The 15556-nt window shown below is 36.6% G+C and overlaps 3 protein-coding genes, 1 long non-coding RNA gene and 1 pseudogene across 4 annotated transcripts; 4 read left to right on the forward strand and 1 right to left on the reverse strand.

The window, feature by feature from the left end:
- Positions 1-1465: 1465 nt before the first annotated feature.
- LOC130505147 (uncharacterized) lies at positions 1466-1930 on the forward strand. Its single transcript, XM_056999739.1, has 2 exons — positions 1466-1765; positions 1840-1930. The coding sequence occupies exons 1-2, from the start codon at positions 1554-1556 to the stop codon at positions 1928-1930; spliced, it is 303 nt and encodes a 100-aa protein (XP_056855719.1). The 5' UTR covers positions 1466-1553.
- A 408-nt stretch (positions 1931-2338) lies between these two features.
- On the forward strand, positions 2339-3039 carry LOC130505149 (uncharacterized). The gene is made up of 3 exons (XM_056999740.1): positions 2339-2363; positions 2442-2654; positions 2731-3039. The coding sequence occupies exons 2-3, from the start codon at positions 2460-2462 to the stop codon at positions 3037-3039; spliced, it is 504 nt and encodes a 167-aa protein (XP_056855720.1). The 5' UTR covers positions 2339-2363; positions 2442-2459.
- A 1390-nt stretch (positions 3040-4429) lies between these two features.
- LOC130505146 (uncharacterized) lies at positions 4430-5172 on the forward strand. The gene is made up of 4 exons (XR_008941575.1): positions 4430-4631; positions 4711-4777; positions 4894-4955; positions 5119-5172. It is a non-coding gene; the product is annotated as an uncharacterized LOC130505146 (long non-coding RNA).
- Positions 5173-5522: 350 nt separating this feature from the next.
- Positions 5523-7629, forward strand: LOC108831825 (uncharacterized; annotated as a pseudogene).
- Positions 7630-8183: 554 nt separating this feature from the next.
- On the reverse strand, positions 8184-9857 carry LOC130505145 (uncharacterized). The gene is made up of 4 exons (XM_056999738.1): positions 9697-9857; positions 9498-9600; positions 8785-8999; positions 8184-8655 (listed from the first exon to the last, which is right to left on the reverse strand). Exons 2-4 carry the CDS (start codon positions 9585-9587, stop codon positions 8373-8375), a joined length of 588 nt encoding a protein of 195 aa, XP_056855718.1. The 5' UTR covers positions 9588-9600; positions 9697-9857; the 3' UTR covers positions 8184-8372.
- Positions 9858-15556: the final 5699 nt, after the last annotated feature.

Raw genomic sequence — 15556 nt, forward strand, 5'->3', positions numbered from 1 at the left:
GATTATTGAAGTGGAATTTCCAGGTTTGTTGAAGCTAAAAGTGTTGTCCTCTTCAAATGCGAGTGGGTTCGACCCGGTGGAGAACCGTGGTGTTCGGTTTAACAAATTTGGTGTTGTGGATATCCATTCTGGGAGAAGATATAACAAATTCGAGCCTTTCATCTTAGCTTCCAAGCCGAACAAGTTAGCTTCCTTCCATACCCTCGCCTTCGAAGTTCTGGGATAAATTGGTTAACTGCTATCAAATACACCTCGTGGACGGATTGTTGCTGGAGAAGAAACCACCTTTGCAAGAAGAAGATGCAATCAATGAAGTTGAGGTACCTGATCAACAAACTGATGAAATTCTTTTGATCGACCCGGATAACCGTCAATATGAGATCTTCCCGAAAGATGTGCGGATGAAGCACGTGAAGATGAGTTCGATAGAAGCGATGATGATCATTGTAGTGATGTTGATGAGAACTCAAATGATTCTTCATGATGTAAAATATGTAACAAAATGTTTGATTTTTATTAGAAGATCTTATTTTCATATGTGTATCAAATTCTATTTTATATAATATGCATTTAAAAAAAATTTGGAGTTTATGGTTTCAGTTGGAAAGAGGTTGAATGTGTAGAAGATATGATAGTAAGATATGTAAGTTTGGGGTTTAGGGATTTTGATTTTCGCGGGTTTCACATATTTCGTTGTAATTTCGTTGTGTAAAAAAACGCGGGCCTGGTAATTTCCTCGTAAAGTTTAGATTCGTCGTAACTTCGTTGTTAACCATGAATCAGGGTTTAGGGATTTGATTTGTGGTTTCAAAGATTCGTGTGTAAACACGTTGTAAACAAAAAAAGCGGGCCTGGTACATTCGTCGTAATTCCTGAAAGCACGTGTCCTCGTAAATTCGTCGTAAAACTGAAACACGTGACTAGTATATTCCCGTAAACCCAAAAATGCGGGCCTGGTACTTTCGTCGTAAACCCCAAAACCCAGAAAGCACGTGTCCTTGTAAATTCGTCGTAAACTGAACACGGGCCTGGTATATTCCTCGTAAACCCAAAAACGCGGGCCTGGTACTTTCGTCGTAAACCCAAAAACGCGGGCCTGGTATATTCCTCGTAAATTTACGACGAATTTACGAGGAACGTGTTTTCTTTATATATGCAACGCCTGAACGAGGAAGCCTCGTTCATTCCTCACAAATCTCTCTCTCTCTCTCTAAGGTAACTCCTCTCTCTCTCTCTTAGTTAGTTTTTTTTATAATTAGTTTAGGTGGTTTAGTATAGGGAATTAGTTTAGAGAATTAGTTTAGGGAATTAGTTTAGGTGGTTAGTATAGAGAATTTTTAAAAAAAATAATAATTAATAGTGTTGTGATTTTTTAATTTTTTTTTTTAAATAATGTAGATCATGGCTCCTAGGAAAAAACCACCACCGACTTATGATGAGATGTTTGGCGACGGTGCCGGACGTCTTCTTCTTCCGGCGGCCGAGCATCTTCTGATGCCGTTCCGGACTCTCAGACATCTCAGAGAGTTTGGAGTCCTCCTCCCGCACCTCACATGGCTCCACCTCCGCCACCAGCAGCTCAGATGGCTCCACCTCCTCCACCAGCAGCTCCGCAGGAGCCCATTCCAGGGGTAGATGTTCATCCAGACTTGCGGGTGCCTCCTCATGCACCATACGCAAGATATACAGTGGAGGATTTGCTTTCCGCGCCTGGACGGGAGGGTATGGACGTTTTGGACCCCGATAGACCGCCGGGTACTTATTGGTAAGTAAAATTTATAATTTAAAATTTTCAAATCATTTTTATATATTTTATTAACAAGTTGGTTCAATTTGCAGGTTTGGGGCCAACAACCGTGTTTCCCGGAGCGTTTCAAAGACGATGAAGGGATACCTCGACGAGCTTATCGCTATCCAAACTGGAGCTTGACTCCAGATCACGTCAAGACCACTTGGTTTAAACAGTTTGCGGTAATTTTTCAATTTTCTTTTTTATATTTAATTTTATTAATTATTAAATAATTAATTATTAATGGTTTCATATTTTTGTTTGTTTCAGCAAAGGTGAATTGGTCCTTAGGAATCACCGAAATGGTGAAGAAGGAATTCGAGGCAAAGCGAAGACTCGCCTTACCAACACGGTCTCGGATTGAAGGATAAGTGGAGATCTACGGCTATGACGGGAAGCCCACTGGGGTCACCAAGGATGTATGGGATGGCCTCATCGCCTTTTGGAAGCTACCCAGCTCAATCAAGAAGGCCAACTCCTGCTCCGCTTCCCGTAGGACCAAGGATAAAGACGGGAATTTGCCTATGCTTCATACCACCGGGCAAAACCTCATGCCGGGATTCGTCTCGACGCTGTAAGTTTTAGTTGTAATATTTATTTTATTAATAAATTTGAATTTCAATATTTAATATTTTATTATTGGTTTTTGTAGTTTGAGAAGACCGGAGTCATGCCATCTTTGTCCGACCTCTTCAAGATGACTCACGCCAAACCGGACGGGACTTTTGTTGATCCTGCATCCGAGAAGCTCTTCAACACTGTGGCTGCTCGGGTTGATGAGCGGGAGACGCAACTTACCCAGCAGTCTCCGGATGGAATACCCGTCAAATTGACGACGGAAGAGGTCGACAGGATCTTCGAGGAGGTAAAATTTAAAAAGCTTTGTTTAAATTAATTTTACTATTTCAACAATATTAACTATTTAATATTATTTTTTGTAGGTCGCTCCAAGAAAGAAGGGTCGGACGGTGGGAATCGGTTCTGTAAACGAAGTCGCAAGGGCGACTTCGTCTTACTCTTCTAGACGGGCCCAAGAGACTTCTCAGATGCAGGCTCGATTGGATACCCAGCAGGAGCGTTTAGACTCTCTCGAGAACCTGTTGGATATTATGGCGATGGGGAACCCCAACATGCAGAGAGCGTTGGCGGCCAGACGAGAAGCTCTCGGGATGCAACAACGGGATCCCGAATCTACCGATCCAGTGGGAGCGGGAACGAGCGGAGAGGACCGAGCGGACCGGCTACTTTGATGATGTATCGCTCCCGTAGATTTTTATTTTTATAATTTTGTTTTGTAAAATATTAAAACTTAAATTTTATTTATGGAATATTTATTTTCTAAACAATTGTTTTTTATTATTTGAAATTTTAATTTTATAATTTCCAAATTTATTATAAATAAAATAAAATAAAATGAAATTAATATAATTATTAAATAATAAATAAAATAACGATGTAAATTCGTCGTAAAGTTTACAACGAATTTACATCGAAGTACTCGTAAATACGATGTAAACAATTACATCGAGTTTACAACGATGGAGATGTAAAGTCGTCGTAAATTTTACAACGAATTTACATCGAATATTTACATCGAATTTACATCGAATTCTTTACAACTTCTTTACGACGAATCTTTACGAGTTAGTTACAACGAGGCTTTACGTGACATTACGACGAATGCTTTCCTTCGCCTTTACGACGAATTCATTAACTCGTAACCCTTACGTGGCGTTTACGACGAATCTTCTTTTACGACGGACGAATAACAACGAATCGCTTTTCGAGGTAAATTCGTCGTAATCCCTCTTTTACAACGAATTTACAACGAATATCGCCCTGGTAAATAATATGTTTTCTTGTAGTGTTATTTCTGATTGTATTTTAGATACTCATTGTTTCTCCGGTGTCCCGGAACTTGTAATTTTCGGATCTCGTGGGGTTGAATTATATATAATATATATATATATATATATATATATATATATATATATATATATATTTTAAAAAATAGAAATTCACACGCCTAACGAGACTCGCGCAAATGCATGCTTAGGACAGAAGGGTAACTTGTTTGGGTGCCTTCATCCAAGTACCTAATTAACTTATTTTTTGCATGATTTCCTAAATATCTTTCTATCTATGGTTATTTACCCAATTGACTCTTTCAATATGAGTAATTGCACCCTATATACAAATTTCAAACATTATTTAGCTAAATGGTCTATCGCAAAAACATACTGTACAACTTCTATTTTAAACCAAAATTGCCCTTGTATTATAGATGCAACGCCACGCGCGTCTCCTTTTTCTCTCCTCGTTTACATAACTTCTATTTGGAGAGGATCTTTCTGACGGCGTCATGACAATCTGGTAGATCGATCCTTCCCCCCCCCCTTGAGAATCAGAGCACATCACCGACGGAGTTAGCGATCCGGTGGTCATCTGGAGACACTGCTCTCTCTCCTCCGATGCAGTGAGATCTCTGAAGCGTTAGATCTCCAAGGTGTCGCTGATGCTCTGGTGGCTCGTCGGACAACGGCTTGCTCTTTCTGCTAGAGGATGGTGCAGAGGCTCGCTCGGCTTTGCAAATCAGTGATCGGGTGCGGAGGCATGCACCGAGTTGTGAGGTGGCTGTTGGCGACTGAGCTTTATGAGGAGATGACAGTTCTCCTCGCTGTGCATCTTGTCAAAGCGATCCCTTCTTGACCGGTGGATTTAGGGTCTTATGTGCGTAGATTTAGTGTTTCTTGCGGCAGCTCTACAGAGCTAAAGAAGGAGCTAGGGTTTGAGAGTCCGGTTATACGGAACAGGCATCGGGGCCGCGGGACTACCTCCGAAGGTGTGTAGTTTTTTAATTCTTTTTCATTTCGATGACTTTTGCTAATAACATGATTGACTTCAAAAACAATGTTGGACAGGAAGTACCAATTTTGTGATACTTGCTGTCTTGACTCTGGTTCTCAAAGGCACTTGGCGTTTCATCAGGTTCTTAAAACCAGCTCTCTGTCTGAGCTACTCTTTCTTCTAAACTATCGCTGATTCATTGACTTGTTTTTCTTGATACTGTATTATTGATTCGATTCTTTTTTTTTATTTCCCAGGTAGTCTTGACTTTACTAGTAGTCGTATGGGGACTTCGTCTTGGAATGTTCCTCCTTATGAGGTTTGTAAGTTGTGCACCTTAATTGATGATGATAACCACTCATTTGTTCATCATATCTGCTCTGCACCACATAAGAATATTGTGTGAGAGAAACAGAGAGATATACATAAACAGTTAAACTAAGTTTTCTAGTCATATTTGATGACATCCTAACTGTGAATAGGATCCTGAAGTGGGGTGAAGATCCACGCTTTGATGAAAAGCGTGAAAATATGGGAAGCTAGTTATCTTTTGGACTTCTCAGGTTAGTTTCCAACCTTTGCTTTCTCTTCATCTTTAAAAAATGAGTGAAAAACTAGTGGTTCAGCTTAAGTTGGATGCATGTGATCTAACAACATGTGGGTTTTCTTCCTTTTTTTTTACCTTTCCAGGCTGTGTGGGTTTGGACAATTAGTTTACCTGTTACTTTTTGTGAATGCAAGCAACGGTGGAAGATTAGAAGATTGTTTCAGCCTGCAGATGTTATTGATTGGACTATGTGGGTTGCAGGCTTCTTGGTTGAAGCTATAGCTAATCAACAGAAGCTTTTATTTAAAAATTCTCAAGAAAATAAAGGAAATTGGTGCGATGTTGGACTGTGGAAGTATTGACGCCATCCAAACTACTTTGGAGAGGATGTCTATTGATCGGTCTCGGACACACCGGAATGCTCTCCTCCACCTGTGTCTTGTCGGAGATGGAAGCTTTGCGTTTCATCTATCATCTTTCCCTCGCTCCGATTCTCTTGTTTTAGATTTAGTTTTTATTTCTGATTGTATTTTTAGATACTCATTGTTTCTCCGGTGTCCCGGAACTTGTAATTTTCGGATCTCGTGGGGTTGAATTATATATATATATATATATATATATTATATATATATATATATATATATAATATATTTTAAAATAGAAATTCACCACGCCTAACGAGACTCGCGCAAATGCATGCTTAGGACAGAAGGGTAACTTTGTTTGGGTGCCTTCATCCAAGTACCTAATTAACTTTATTTTTTGCATGATTTCCTAAATATCTTTCTATCTATGGTTATTTACCCAATTGACTCTTTCAATATGAGTAATTGCACCCTATATACAAATTTCAAACATTATTTAGCTAAATGGTCTATCGCAAAAACATACTGTACAACTTCTATTTTAAACCAAAATTGCCCTTGTATTATAGATGCAACGCCACGCGCGTCTCCTTTTTCTCTCCTCGTTTACATAACTTCTATTTGGAGAGGATCTTTCTGACGGCGTCATGACAATCTGGTAGATCGATCCTTCCCCCGCCCCCTTGAGAATCAGAGCACATCACCGACGGGAGTTAGCGATCCGGTGGTCATCTGGAGACACTGCTCTCTCTCCTCCGATGCAGTGAGATCTCTGAAGCGTTAGATCTCCAAGGTGTCGCTGATGCTCTGGTGGCTCGTCGGACAACGGCTTGCTCTTTCTGCTAGAGGATGGTGCAGAGGCTCGCTCGGCTTTGCAAATCAGTGATCGGGGTGCGGAGGCATGCACCGAGGTTGTGAGGGTGGCTGTTGGCGACTGAGCTTTATGAGGAGATGACAGTTCTCCTCGCTGTGCATCTTGTCAAAGCGATCCCTTCTTGACCGGTGGATTTAGGGTCTTATGTGCGTAGATTTAGTGTTTCTTGCGGCAGCTCTACAGAGCTAAAGAAGGAGCTAGGGTTTGAGAGTCCGGTTATACGGAACAGGCATCGGGGCCGCGGGACTACCTCCGAAGGTGTGTAGTTTTTTTAATTCTTTTTCATTTCGATGACTTTTGCTAATAACATGATTTGACTTCAAAAACAATGTTGGACAGGAAGTACCAATTTTGTGATACTTGCTGTCTTGACTCTGGTTCTCAAAGGCACTTGGCGTTTCATCAGGTTCTTAAAACCAGCTCTCTGTCTGAGCTACTCTTTCTTCTAAACTATCGCTGATTCATTGACTTGTTTTTCTTGATACTGTATTATTGATTCGATTCTTTTTTTTTATTTCCCAGGTAGTCTTGACTTTACTAGTAGTCGTATGGGGACTTCGTCTTGGAATGTTCCTCCTTATGAGGTTTGTAAGTTGTGCACCTTAATTGATGATGATAACCACTCATTTGTTCATCATATCTGCTCTGCACCACATAAGAATATTGTGTGAGAGAAACAGAGAGATATACATAAACAGTTAAACTAAGTTTTCTAGTCATATTTGATGACATCCTAACTGTGAATAGGATCCTGAAGTGGGGTGAAGATCCACGCTTTGATGAAAAGCGTGAAAATATGGGGAAGCTAGTTATCTTTTGGACTTCTCAGGTTAGTTTCCAACCTTTGCTTTCTCTTCATCTTTAAAAAATGAGTGAAAAACTAGTGGTTCAGCTTAAGTTGGATGCCTGTGATCTAACATGTGGGTTTCTTCCTTTTTTTTTTACCTTTCCAGGCTGTGTGGGTTTGGACAATTAGTTTACCTGTTACTTTTGTGAATGCAAGCAACGGTGGAAGATTAGAAGATTGTTTCAGCCTGCAGATGTTATTGATTGGACTATGTGGGTTGCAGGCTTCTTGGTTGAAGCTATAGCTAATCAACAGAAGCTTTTATTTAAAAATTCTCAAGAAAATAAAGGAAATTGGTGCGATGTTGGACTGTGGAAGTATTGACGCCATCCAAACTACTTTGGAGAGGATGTCTATTGATCGGTCTCGGACACACCGGAATGCTCTCCTCCACCTGTGTTTTGTCGGAGATGGAAGCTTTGCGTTTCATCTATCATCTTTCCCTCGCTCCGATTCTCTTGTTTTAGATTTAGTTTTTATTTCTGATTGTATTTTTTAGATACTCATTGTTTTTCCGGTGTCCCGGAACTTGTAATTTTCGGATCTCGTGGGGTTGAATTATATATATATATATATATATATATATTTAAAATAGAAATTCACACGCCTAACGAGACTCGCGCAAATGTATGCTTAGGACAGAAGGGTAACTTTGTTTGGGTGCCTTCATCCAAGTACCTAATTAACTTATTTTTTGCATGATTTCCTAAATATCTTTCTATCTATGGTTATTTACCCAATTGACTCTTTCAATATTACCATTGTTATATATTTATCAATTTTTATTGGTTGAGAATCAATAAAAATGTCAATTTGATAAATTCATGTATGATTAAACATTAATTGTTGTTTTAACATTTATAAAAATTCTAAAAAATTATCTTAACGAAATAGAGAGAATACTTTGTTCGAAGTAAGATAAATCCAAATCAAAATATTATTTTAGCAAGAATCTGACTGAGTAGACATATACAACTTTGAGAATCACAGTGCATTAAGCTGCACAAGCAATTCATAGCATCTTTAAAATCAAATGTATTTAGAAAAAAAAAAACTATTACTACACCCCAATACCAATAAGCAGATGCAGATCATTCATTCTCTCAAGCATCAATCTTGAGGTTAACATCCCTGGAGGAAGAGTTCCCATCGCCGTTTCTGTTTTCAGCTTCATCCAAATGGTCTTCACGGGCGTTATCAGCTAGCATCAGAGCGACCAGCCAGAAAAGACACGAGTCCAATGACACAAATGCACCTCCACCTAGCAGACCAGTCTTAGCCGTGGGGCAGCTGGTCTCTAAGTTCCTGTGTATATTACGGGTCAAGTGAAGTTGCTCTGTGATGGTTGGCCATAGCAACAGAGACAGTGCCAGTCCAGATGTTATCCTACAAGACAAAAAAAATCATAGGCCACACAAACAACTCTGTTATAATAAAAAAAAAATATACACCACAACAACAATACAATGAACCAATGACAGAAAGTAAAATGAAAAGAAGAGAGGATATGCTTACAAGGCAATGTTAAAGAAGACAGAGAAGCTGGTGCTTTTGAACAAGACAGAGTTGGGAACAGACCTTCCCTTGTAAGAGATGAACAAGGATTTGTATCCAGCAACGGTGCAGGCAAGGAGAAAAGCGGCAGAAAGGTAACCCAAGGCAACGGTTGGATCAGATGGATACTTGCAGATGACTACTCCCTTTCCGTTTATTGGAGTTCCAGACGCAGGCTAAGATTTAAAAAAAAAAAAAAAAGAGAAAGCCTAGAGAGATCAATGACAGTCAAAGAACTGTGTAGATAGCGAAATTCAGATGTAACTATGGTTTCAGAAGAGAATTAAAACAAAGATCAAACAATTAGGTTTTCTATCATTATCATAAGAGAATAGTTATTAATCCGTGACAAACATCACTCGACTGCTACTCCAACAATTTCGGAGTGATTGTCATCTTTTTTAGGAAAACAAATCTACAATCCTACATTCAGCAGCAACATGAGCAATAGATAGCACACAAAAAAAAAGACAACAACGAGAAGCATCCTAAACAAACAGGAAGATATATTATCATAATGAAGCTGTAACAACTGTACTGCTCTGGTTATCACTGTTTGATATATGACGCAATACAATTACGGAGTGAGATTAATGTAATTACGAACAAATCTAAATTTGCATATTCAGCATCATTCAAAGTTTTCAGAGAAAAGACTAGCCGATAGTATGTACCTTCTTGTTCTCAGCGATGACTCCGAGAATAAACGACAAGACGCCAAACAAAGACACGATCAACGACATCTGTTTCATAGTAACCGCCATTTTTTCTCTTCTCCTATGTATCGGAGGATCACAAAGTTATAAAATTCAATTTCCCCCAAACGGAAAAGCAAAACACACACAGGGACTATTTTCGACAAAGAACACTTACAGATGATGTGGTTCGATTTGATTGTGATTTGGGAGACGTGAAGATGATAACTTGTCAAGTTGCACTGAGAATTCGGATGATCCCTCAAAAGTCTCCGCGTTCACGAGAGTCTGAAAGATTCTTGTTGACCTTTTTATATTTTCTTAACTGTGTTACAGAACAAAAAAAAAATATCTGCGTCTATATCTGAATGTTGGTACTGGGCTTCATAATCGGCCCAAATAATAAAAGAAACCCATTTTTATATATGTATCAACAAGTCAGATTGTCAAGTTTTAGGCTCAGAAAAGTTACAATACCGACCAGAATTGGCTACCAGCCTACTACACGGTTGACGGTCCACACCATTGGATGCTATCTCTATCACTCTACACTACCCCCTCCACCTTTTACTTGTCCCTTATCACTTCCCTTTTTCATCTGAGTAATATTTCATTTTTTTAAATGCTACTTCAATCCTGCAGAATCGAATCAAATGAAATCAAACCAACCGGTCACTTTCTTGATTATGAGTATGATTACTCTTTTCTAAATGGGATTTTGTTGTCCCTCGGAAAAGGTGACAGCTCTTTTGCTTTCTCTTCTGAGATTGCAAAAGTTTATATAACCTACGATTGACTGAGTGGATATAATGATTTTTGGTTTGACTTATTTTGTTTTTTTGCTTGGTTAAACCAATCAAATGTAACAGATAAGTTTCAGTAGGGCCCTGTTCGTTTCGTGATCTGGACGCAGCATCCAGATGCAGACGCAGACCGATGTTCGTTTGATGTAAAATAAGAGGTTAAGTTGGACGCAGCATCCAGATATTTTTCATAACTCATCCAGATTTTTCAGGATTTTTGGATGAGATTTTTAAGTGTTTCTAGAAACAGTAAACTCATCCAAAACTGTTAAAAGTCATAATACCCTTAATTTATCCTAAGAATTATAGTGTTTTACATGAAACCAAATTTTCCCCCAAAACCGGGGACATTATTCTCTTATAGGACACAACCCTTCTTTCTTATTCTCTTACAACCTATTTTATTCTCTATGACCCTCTTCAGTTGAAATATCTATTTTACCCTTAATCAATTCTTTTCTATTTCTTTTTCAGCAATTAATTAGGTTTTTTTTTTTAATTTTCTTTTATCAATCTCGATGGTTTCACGGCGTTAATAACACAGCGCCTCCGACATCATACATCGTCTCCTTCAATCCTCAGCCATGTGTGCGCTATGAAACTCAGACTAAGCTCTTAGTCTCCGCCGCAATCCTCTTCTTTGTTGCTATGATCCCAGACAGCATCAAAACGATGTAGAAACGGTGGTCGTCGTTATCTGACACAGATCCAATTCAGCAAGATCTCACTGGAATCCATGGTCATGGTCACGACAAGCTCACCGTCGTCGTCCAGAATCAAGCCTTGTCGTCGCAGCTCCCCTTTGCTCAGATTGAAATCTCGATCAAACACCAACAATGGCCATCTTTAGCTTATTTGCATCTCTGTGTCCCTCAAATTTCAGTTATTTTCAGTTTGGCTCCAAACTCTTGAATTTGTCAGAAACATCCTCTTGATTTTGCCTCAAGCTTCCAATTTTGCATTCCAGATCCTATCAAATACAAATGAACAAGTACATACAATGCATAACTAAATAACCTAAATGAATTAAACTACAATGCTAAAATTACAAAAAATCATGAGATATCAAAGTCCGATATCAAAACTCTTACAACATGTAAATAACTGTTATTATTAGTACAACTTTATTATATAATAGACATGTAACAATGTTATAATTGATATAACTTTGTATTATATACAAGACATGTAATACGGGTGCAACTAATTCAACTACTTGATTATAAAAAATTTAAAAATCCATTTTGTTTTTCATATGAAGAAAAACAATCAACCACACAAATTGATAGGTATTTATAATGGTCCCTTTTAACTATTTGAATTTTTCTAGTAACCTTTATGGTAAGTTAGTGACGCAAACTTAATAAATGTGAAATTTGACCTTTGATTTTCGCCCCAAAGTTTTTAATAGTGCAATTCAGCTCGTAATGCACACAAATAAACACATATACATATGCAATCTAAACACTTAAATGCAACTCAAAGTACGAAAAAGATACTAAAGCCATTAAAAACACTAGATATCATCTACCTATATTTTAACTTACACTAAATGTACTTTTAAAAATTAATGATTTCATAACATGTGATATCATGTATGTAACCATATAGATGTGGTACAATTCAGGTATATTTACTTCTTATGTAACGTAACTAAGTTTTTCAATTTCACTATCATATTGTAATATTAGTACAACTAGTATAACTATTTTATATATACCAGACATAAAATACTGTTACAACTGGTACAATTTTTTCAATTTTTTTTTTTAAATTCCATTTGGCTTTTCATATGAAATTAACTGCAGACTAGACAAGTTAAAAGGTCTTTAGAATGGTCCATGCTAATTATTTGAAGTTTAACCAATAATTTTCCATAATTATTACACAATCACATAAATTTCCATGATCTACCTTATATTTTAAAGGTTTGTTCACTTGTTTGTTCACTATATTTTTGGAAAACATGCACCGGGTATATTTTAACAAAGTTAATGATTCCATAGTATGTAATTCTAGGTATGTAAATATATACAAATCGTACAACTAATGTATATTTATTTACTTTTGGTACAACTACATATTTTAAATTCTCGACCAAAATACAACTATATACAAACCTGTACAACCCAAAACTCGGTACAACTATGTATACGATTGTACAACTAAAATACTGGTACAACTACATGTTAATAAATTTATCATGTTCTAACTGTTTACCACGTTTAAATGCGCACCGCATTTGAAAACATGATAGTTGTACCTTCTTTCGTATATAATGGTCCATTCAATTTATTTGAAGTCTTACCAAAAAAAATTTGTAATAATTATACAATCACATAAGTTTCCATGATTTACCTTATACTTTAAAGATTTGTTTACTATTTTGTTGGCAATATTTTTGAAAAACATAAACCAAATATGTTTTAACAAAATTAATGATTCCATTGTATATGCGCATATGTACCTAAATAAATGAGAGTTATACAACTACGGTATATATATTTAGTATGTGGTACAACTAAAATTTTCAAATTTTCAACGAAAATACAACTATGTATAAACTTGTACAACTTAGAACTTGGTACAACTATGTGTACGATTGTACAACTAGAATACTTGTACAACTACATGTTATTTAATTTATCATGTTTTTGTTGTTTACCACGTTTTAAATGTGCTGCACGTTCTAAACATGATAATTGTACATTCCTTTCTCTAGTTGTACCAGTTGTACATATCAGAGTATTTTGCCATAATTAACCTGGTTGTACTAGTTATACCGATAACCTATCACAATTAAACAAATTGAAAACGACCATGACAAACACAAGCATCAACCTCCACGGCCTCCTTATCAGCATCAACCTCTATCATATGCTCATGATCATTCTCGCCATCCTTCTTGAACTCATTCTCGCCATCCTTAGGCTATTTATCTCATTCTTTCTCAGGTTCTTTCATTTAGTTATACCAATGTTACCCGTCAGAATAATTTTACCATAGTTAATATGGTTGTATTAGTTATACCAAAAACCTGTCAAGATCAAACAAGTTGAACAACACTACAAGATTATCATAGTTAATCTGGTTGTATTAGTTACTGCATGTATATATTCGTATCCGATCTTTATGTAATATTATAGATGAAAAAATGATATTGAAATTAAATGGAAAGTATATACTGTATAAAAATTAAAATTATTATCATTCACAAACTATGGAAAATTTTAATTACCATAGTTATAGAGAATATTCTATTTTTGGTTTAAATTAAATGGCAATGGAAAAACTTGAAAATGTTAAATGTACTTTTACTACAACTTTTTTTAGCTCCGCAATTATTTTCTTTGACATTGGGAGCAAAATCAAAATAGATTACTACCCAATACTAAAACAACATAACTCAAGTTCTAGAACAATTAAGTTAGTAATACTACTACCATATCTAAACCAGTTGTACCACTTAGATAATTGTTATCGTAGTTTAACCACAAAACATTAATGCTTATGCACCATTTTCGAACTCGTGATGATTTTTACAGACATTTATTCTTCTAAATCTTCATCTAATGTATTTTTTTTCTAGCTTTGCATCCACCGTTTTCAGCTTCGGAAGAAAAAAGATGAAGATGCATTTTTTATGGAAATAGTACAACTAGTATAACTAGTACAACTTGTAAACAAATCATTATTCAAATAAAATATTATTGAAATTGAATATTCATATATTTTGACACATGCAAACGGGAAATGTTAGATCAACATGTCTCATTGGTTTTATATCATCCACTTTTCTAGCATCATCCATATGCTCAAATACAAACCAAATATTACCATATTAATTACAAAGTTGTACTAGTTATATGCCTTTTAGTTGTACCAGTTGTATTTGTTATACTCAGTGTATTAGTACTATTATATTTATTTTAGTTGTACTAGTTATACTAGATCGAGTTGCACTAGTTGTACCAGTTCGAGTTGTATTAGTTGTACTAGTTAGAGTTGTACAAGCTGTACTAGTAATTTTCTGCGTTTTTCTTTGTCAAGAATCTCGTATGAAAAAAATGAAATTCGACTTTAGATAAGATATAATTGGTTAGATATGATTATGGGTTCGCCGATATGGGATAAGAAAAAGAGTATTAGTGAATATTTGAAGGTAATTTTTGATTTTGCTTAAAAGTGAAAGAAACATCCATAAGAAAAGAAAAAAAGGTAGAAGAAGAAGGAAAAAAACTAGGGTTAATAATTGGGTCGGGTCAGGTTAATGGTCGGGTCTGGATCGGGTTATAGGTTGGGTTTGGATATGAGTGGCACATATCCGTAAATATATTAAAGTCTTTTGGTTTTTTGGTTATTTTGGATACTTTTTGAATTAAATTTAAATAAAAAATAAAAACAAAATAAAAAGGGGTTACTAGAGAATTTTGGATATCCATGTGTGTCATCCTAGAATTTGATCCCAAAACCGGAAACCAAAATTTTCCCCCAAAACCGAAAAAATCAAATTTTCCTCTCAAAACCGGAAACCAAAATTTTCCCCCAAAACCGGAAAACCGAGTTTTTCCGCCAAAACACAAAAACTGAGTTTTCCGGCCAAAACCCGAAACCGAATTTTTCCGCCAAAACCGGAAAATAAAGTTTTTCGGCTAAAACCGGAAAACTGAATTTTCCCGCCAAAACCTGAAAATCGAATTTTCCCTCCAAAATCCAAAAATCGAATTTTTCCGCCAAAACCCGAAAATCGAGCTTTTCGGCCAAAACCGAACATAACTGCATCTAGATACAATTTCCAGACGCATGATCCAAAATTTTCAGAATCGCGAACGAACGATATCTGATTGCTGCATCCAATTACTGCGTGCAGATACCGCGTCTGGAATTTTCATCCAGTTCACGAAATGAACAGGGCCTAGATTGAATTTCGCTATCCTAAAGTCGAACCGACTTTTCAGTTTCACAACGTTTTCTTTTACCAATCGACCGACGTCTGATGATGCCTTCTATGTCATTCACTTGTTCCACGTCAGACTTTCCAAACAAAATAGTGTGAACACATACACTGGTTATAAAAATAACTAGATTTTGACCCGCACGGACGTGCGGGTATAATATTTTATATAAAATATGTTGCTATTGTGTTTTTCATGTCACTTTTTTGATTATGAGTATGATTACTCTTTTCTAAATGGTCATGCGGGTAATATATTTTTATAAAAATATGTTGCTATT

This window comes from Raphanus sativus, unplaced genomic scaffold, assembly GCF_000801105.2.
Source record: "Raphanus sativus cultivar WK10039 unplaced genomic scaffold, ASM80110v3 Scaffold2038, whole genome shotgun sequence".
Classification (NCBI taxonomy): Eukaryota; Viridiplantae; Streptophyta; class Magnoliopsida; order Brassicales; family Brassicaceae; genus Raphanus; species Raphanus sativus.